The 7,232-nt window shown below is 42.4% G+C and overlaps 1 protein-coding gene across 1 annotated transcript; it reads right to left on the bottom strand.

Moving 5' to 3' along the window:
• Positions 1-280: 280 nt before the first annotated feature.
• RASSF8 (Ras association (RalGDS/AF-6) domain family (N-terminal) member 8) lies at positions 281-7,228 on the bottom strand (the record flags this gene model as incomplete). Its single annotated transcript, XM_009583278.1, has 3 exons — positions 281-1,303; positions 2,462-2,606; positions 6,401-7,228. Coding segments are annotated over 3 exons (1,095 nt in total), but the record flags the coding sequence as incomplete, so codon positions are not given.
• Between the last annotated feature and the right edge of the window lie 4 nt (positions 7,229-7,232).

The raw sequence follows: 7,232 nt of genomic DNA on the forward strand, positions 1-7,232 counted from the left end.
ACTGAGCAGCAATACATCTTTCAAAGGGGCTAAACGTCTAGCATTTAACACTGGGGACCTGGAATGAAATCCTGGCCCCACTCAAGTCAGTAGAAGTTCTGCTATTGACTTCATGGGACTCTGCCAGGTTTCTTCCCTCCACAAAACTTGAGTGAATTTTGGAAGGCTGGAAGAGAATCATTTGTTTTGTGTTTTTTTTCTCCTCCAACAACAAGATTTACCGCAAAACAAGAACACTGTAATGGCTAGTGGAAAAAATAAAGTACAGAATCACACTCAGTGAAAGCCTTCTATTCTCTTTTGGTAAGATATATGAAGACAACTTCTTACATTGTTCTTTTCTCAAAAGGCATATACAATGTGGCAAAATATTTCAAATATACATTCTCTATAATAAAATATCATCTAACTAGTGCATCCTCAATCATATGCTGAAAATATTTTTACCAAGCCAAGGTTTAAATTCCATAAATCTTTTGAACACTAGGTGCTTCATTCAAGGCAGATTCAACAGCAAGTAAATCCCACAAGCTCACTTTTCAAGCCGTAAAAGGTAGCAATGGGTGGAACATGACATATTATGACCCACAACAGAAATTAACGAAGTCAGTGGTGAGAAACCATTTTAATGGTTCAGCACTCCACAGAACTCTGCGTTGCAAGTTGTTGTACTTAATCAAATGGTGGATGGTTGTACACGCAAATTAAAGTCACCGTGTCAGACTGACATACAGCCATACGTGATTATTCACAAGTTAAAAATAAAAATATAAAAGGTCAACATTCACAGGTCCATTGATTAAAGGGAATAAATTAAACCTCAGGTAAGTTGCATACATGGTTTCCTTCACCCTCAGTCTTTTATTTATGCCTATACACGGAACAATACTTTCCCAAACACTTCTGAAGTGGCAAAAACAAATGAAGGTTTTTGCACTCTAGCTGTGTTGACAGCAAGTTCATCCTTGCCAATTATGAATCGAGACAGTTCTGCTGTCTCTTTAGCATCAGTGCACAGGGTATGGCTCCAAGTGGTGTGTGGAGGAAGAAGAAAAAAAAATACGGTGGCGTAACAAAAACAAACAAAAAAATCTTCTTCCGTTCATCATTGGCAGAATAAAACAAAAATGTATCTTGTCCAGGGTACCTTGCTAGGTCCTCTCCAGAAGAGGTACGTACTGTCATACATAAATGCCCTCCGGGTTAAAACCAGACGACAGGGGATTCTGTAGAATCCGAAGGTTACTGGGGAGTTGCCTCGATGAGCCAGGGCGCTTCAGTGACCCAGACTGAAATGTTGGCTCTGCACAAGAAAAAGGGCAGTTAGAAAAGTCATCATCAAGGATGATGTCTGTAGAACACCTCTCCTCCTCCTGCTTAGTGCAGTGCGCTTAGTGCAATATAGAAAAACTAATACCACATACAACAAAAAATTCAAATGCCTGACTAGGAAGTGATGAGATCGAAGGTGCACACTTCCTACTCATTTCAAAACAGAAAGATATACCTACGCAGTATAATTACCTTCCCACAAGGAACATGCACATGGATACATGCAGTACATTTATACAGTAACATGCAGAAAGAGCTTCTACCTATAACTCAAAGCTTCAGCTTCCTGCCCACTTAAGAGAAACTTCAGGCAAGTGCTGACATTTAAGGCCTGGTTGTCTTTTCTTCTCTCCCCACCTCCCCACCCTCCCAATGCCTTTTGGTTACAAAGTTTTCTGAGAGGAGGGACAGAACCAACTATGGAGAATGCTGAGAGAAACAGGCCCCTTGCAAGCAGGGTACTGGATAAAGCACACCACAGCAGAGGCTGAGCCACAGTGAACGAGTTTCTGCTTGTGCCACAGTTGTGACACGCATTCAAAGTGCTCCCATGTTTCTGTGCAGGAAATTCTGAATTCAGATGTGGGCTTGTGCAGAATGCACTGATCTCGCTAGGGGCAAAGTCAATTTGCACGCGCCGTAACAGCCAAACAGCCATCTGTGCAGGACTTCTGCATGGCTGGCAGCCCAGCTGGATTAGCTCCTATTTCCATGCGGCTGCTCTCTGGGATTTTTCGAGATCCAGACACATTCCTTTCTCTACTTTGACAACAGCCCCCCCAGAAGAGGAAGAACCCAGATGAACAGCAATGTCAGACATGCAATCATGTTGCATGCTAGCTTACATGCCTGCAGCCATGGTGGCCACACTTGAAAGCTACTGGCCTAATGAGTTGCTGATGGGACAAACACATGCCCAGGCACAGTTACCTACATACTGCGTTTTATTTATAGCTTGCTGAACCCTTGGAATGAAAAGAAGTATGTGACACTGTGCTTTCTTAATATTTTGCTAACTTCTTTGCTAACAGAGCATTCACTTGATGTATGAGTGCTAGCATTAATGCAGCAGGTAAATGCATTTGCCGTCCCCTCCTCCTGCCCACCAAAAGCATGCTGAGCACTGCACCTCTCTCAAGCTCCACATGCGGGGCCTCCACTTCAACAGGGTCTGCTGGCAGCACCGTGACCTTCGTTCCTGTTTGCTGGATGAACTGTTGGAGATTGACCTGTCGCAGCTCCTTTGTCAATTGCTCCAGTTCTTGTTCCCTGTCCTGCCAGGAAAGAGAAAACACCTGCTGAGCAGCAGCGAGCATAAAGCAGCATTTCAATTCTCTATTTGCAATTGGGCAACTAACGCTTCTCCTTTTGATGAGAAAGCCTCCGATTTTTAAATTCAAATGTAATCAATGAAAGGTATTTTACTCTCGTAATTTAGAAAGTGAATCAACACTCACTTATTAGGGGTTACTACTGGGCTGTTTATATTGCTTCTTGGATGACTAGCAGATGTTTCTCATATCACCTGAGAAAAATTTTGGCACAACAAATAAAGGTTATAGTGAGCACTCTGAAAAAATACATCAGCTGAGCATCAGCCTGGCACCAAATCTTAGCTCTGCCAGAAGTGTCCAGCATGACTTGGACAGCTCATTTAGTTCTTCTGTTCCTAAAAGGAGAATAATTCCCTTCTCTTCTTGTTCTTTGTGTTTTCTACTTAGGGTGTAAATTTTTATGGACATAACTCTCTCACTCTGCAAGCGTACTCCGTTTTGTACAATGAGGCCAAATCCTGGCTGGTTCACCACCCCTTCACAAGCACAGAAGATGATCATTTAGGATCTTCCTCAATGCTCTGTAATTCTAGCATGATATACAAAACCTACAGCTCCAACAGATTACAACAGTCTCAGACTACAATTATTTCCCTCCCCACCCCCCAGATTCAGCTTCAGGCAGCTGCATGTGGTACTCTTCCTCAGCCAGGATGGGCTTCTCCTATTTGGCCACACAGGGGATGGGCTAGCTACCCGGATGCCAGGTTGTGGGCATTTCCATGCAGTGCATACTGGTACATCCTCATTTTGGCAAGAGATGGAGGTTGGGTCAATCTTCTTCTCCCTAATTATCCTGTCTAAGCAGAATTATATATGAACTCACACAAAGATTGGGGGAGAATAGTTTTGTGGATCTGTCCTAGGAAGAGTCCCCAACAGCACATCCCTTATTCATTTTAAACTTGCAGTAAGGTCACAGTTGAGGCTGAATTCAACAGTTAGTAAGAAAATTAACACAAATGATCTGATGTCTAAATTAGGACCTTTTAAATGACAATTGCTTTGTCACTAACGCGTGTGTTTGACCTGTTCAGTCAATGCATATCATGTGGTTCGTCTCAGCTTCCCATGCTAGACTTTTGTTTCCATTCATTGGCTATGAGCTTTCAGAGAAACTGGACTGAAAAATGGAAACCAGGCCACCTCCAAATTTTAAGACAATTCTACAGAAAAATTCTTCAATTTATTTTAGGCCTATTAGACTCTACAACTGGGCACTTGGGACACAGGAAATTCTCAACTGTCTTTACTTACTACAGTGTTAATTCTACAGTTCCGTGTTTTATGAGATTGTAACAAAGTTGCCACTGAAGGGAATTCAGTTTTTTTAAACTTAAAAAACTGAATCACTGAAATATGCAGGTTAGCAGAACTAACATCACAAATCACTTGTTCTTGACATTTCTCACCTTTCACAGGAAATAATGTAAAAATTTAAGTATCACCCCAAATCCTACTGGTTTGAGCTCTTAAATTCAGTATCTAATTGTGAAACTTTAGTGAGATCTTTTACCTGAAGAAGGGTGGGATTTTGGGTTTTGGTTTTGGTTTTTTTTTGCATTTAAAATCTTTCTCTAGAAACAGGGAGAGCAGATTGCTGCATCTGATCCTTAACTGAACATTGCCTCATACTGTTGGAATGGAATGTTATTGAGGTGGCTAGAGGAAAGGAATGAAAGAGAGGAGGTAGGATAAATTACTAGAAATTTCTCACATGCTACTAAAAAAATGCCACCATCCTGTTCTTATCACTTGAAAACTAGTGAACCAAAGTTTTCTTTCCTTCCTTACTGAAAGGTCTATAAAAACACCCATGCTCAACTCTTCTAGTTTCAAATCAACAGTTCTATGAATATTAATATCTAACTTCCAGCATGCAAGAAAATATTTCTCTATTTCCTCCCCCCAAAACGATATAATACAGAGCTGAGTTTATTTTCTCCTGGACTTCCAGATTAGTGCACCTTTGGGTTTAGAACAAACTTGGAAGATCTGAATTTAATGGGAACTTTCCCAAGAAAGTGAAACCCTAGCCTATGAAAAAAACAAAGCGAGAAAGATTTTGAACTCAATCTTAGCCTCACTGAGCGTTACTGCGAATAGGTAAAATATATAAAGAGGACTTGATGCTTTCTGTTATAGTGCAAATCCTTAAGCGTAGTGTGTCTGGAAACTTAGGATAGATAAATATGGCCAAAACTGCTTACAGTTTTCATCCATTTTGCTTTGGATGAAAAGATACACTTTTTTATACATTATTGAAAAAATACATTTTTTTTTCCTCCTCATTTAGTAAGAACAGCTTATACTGACATAGTTCTAGGTGCTCAGGAGTAGGGATGCAAAATCCCTTTACATATTCGCAGCAGAATCACCTGAGTGCAACTGCAGCACTGTGGAACACAGTAACTGTGAATCCCAGGAATACAGCAAGAATCGCAACTCAAACTGATGCGTGGTGCCTCAGTCCTATCTTACGTGGCACATTAAAATCCCAGAAGCCACAATCTTTCCTTCACTTCATCCAGCTAGCAGCTGGATTTCCATCTATATTTATTCTTTCATGCTCTATCAAGTTCCAGGTGTTATCATTCATTTTAGCAAGGAACCAGAGACTGGATTCTCTTTTGACACATGTGCCACAAATGCCTGAGGTGTAGAGAAAATAAAATCCTGAACAGCAGCAAGTCAGACAGGAAAAAGGGAGATGCTATTCTTTAAAATAAAAGCCCTGTAAGCCAAGAGTTATTTTAGCTCTACATCCATCTATCCAGGTGCTGCTTTTGGACTGTTCTTTTTAATTCATCATGGTGGCAGACAAACCTAGCAAGAATCAGAAATTTAGCCTCAGAAAAGGCTATGATGGTGCAAATTTCCCTGAAATTTAACAACATGAAGCACTGAGCTGCCAAGATCTAGGACCTAAATCCTCAAGATATCTAACACCAAATCAACAGGGGTTAGAAGACTAATACTGTTAAAGGTGTTAGGCCGAGACCACTATGGTCCCTTTTAGCACCCAGCAGCACAACAATCCCCCGCCAGCCCTAAATGTGCTATTGTTCATGCAGGAGATATTATTTGTCTGAAGTGTAAAAGAGCCCAGACCCCACTAGCACAGCAGCACCTCACTGCAGTTAGCGAGCGCTCCCTCTCAGCATGCATGCATGCATGCATTGCCATGGACAATGCCCTCAAACATGCCCTCAGCTAGTTTGGCTGATATTAGCTCTGGTGTTTCTCTACCATGGACCACTGCATGGTGAAGATACGCTTCACGTGATTTCTCAGAGGTCACCAGGCAGTCAGGGAATGGTAGCAAACCAAAGCTACCGATGGGAAAGAAACTGAGCCAGCACTCAGTGAATAAATGAAAGGTGGTGTGGTGCTCAGCAGTAACCCTGCAGGCCTCCCAGGCCTTCTGAATGGCCAGGAACACATCCACCAAAATGTCTGCTGGTTTATCTTGGGACAAGGAACTAACTACTGTTTTTCTTTTGAGATGGTTTGAATGAGTAAAATATACACAGGTGAAATGAAAATTGTCTACTCTTCAAAAAAAAATCTGAAATGCAATTTGAAAATGAAAGCAACGGTTTCTTCCTTTTACCCAAATTCACTGTGGAAACTTTCTTGTGTTTTCTTTCATCGACTCCAAATCTGTGTAAAAGAAATTTATTACGGTCAGGTCTTTGACTTTTCTCTACTATGGACAAAAAGGACATTCTTACCTGCAACCGTTTGGTAGCTTGGCCCAAAGACCTTTCTACAGCTTTAATGCCATTTTCCAATCTCAGACTTTGCTGGCCCTGAATATCAATTTCACCCTTCACCTTCTCGATCTTTTCCTTGACCTCTTCTTCATTCACTTGAGACTCTTGAACTTCACGCTGCAACTTCTCTGCTTCAAGGCCACTTTCCATGTTGTGGATCTGAGACATGTAGTCCTTCAGCTTGCTCTCGCACTCCAGGATCCTCTCCCTCATCTCCTGCAGCTGCTCCTTCAGCTGTTTTTCATTCTCCTGTTCGATCTGCAGCTCGTTTTCCCAGAACTCTTCTTCTTCAATCTCCACTTCGTTCCTTTTGATCTTCTGCTCGAGCTTGACCATTTCTTCTTCCAGGCTAGAGTTATACTTTTGTTCCCAGTAGCGGATCTCGGCTTCGTTGGACTCCAGCTGTTTCTCAATGCACTGAAGTTTCTCCGTCTGGAGGTGGATCAATTTCTTCAACTCATCCGCTGTTGTTTTGCAGTTGTTGAGCACCTTTTGCTTGAACTCGGATTCCTTGCTTTTCCCAAAGATGTCCATTAACCCTTTGGCCCCCCCGGTGAAGGTGAGAGATTTCCTTTTCGGCTCCCTCCTCTTCATGGATTTGTCGCTGGGAGGCCGCAGCTTGGCCAGGGGAGGTAAGCTTTGCCGGTACAGAGTCCTCTCCGGGATGCGAGCCACGCTGTCCGAAGTCGGCCTCTCGCTCAGAGAGGGCCCGGTGCGGCGCAGGATCAGCTGCACGTCGCTCGCGTACTGCCCCCACTTGTTCAGCGAGACGATGGGGTTTTCGTGCGGC

The sequence above is a fragment of the Fulmarus glacialis genome, unplaced genomic scaffold (assembly GCF_000690835.1).
Source record: "Fulmarus glacialis isolate BGI_N327 unplaced genomic scaffold, ASM69083v1 scaffold18588, whole genome shotgun sequence".
Taxonomy (NCBI): Eukaryota; Metazoa; Chordata; class Aves; order Procellariiformes; family Procellariidae; genus Fulmarus; species Fulmarus glacialis.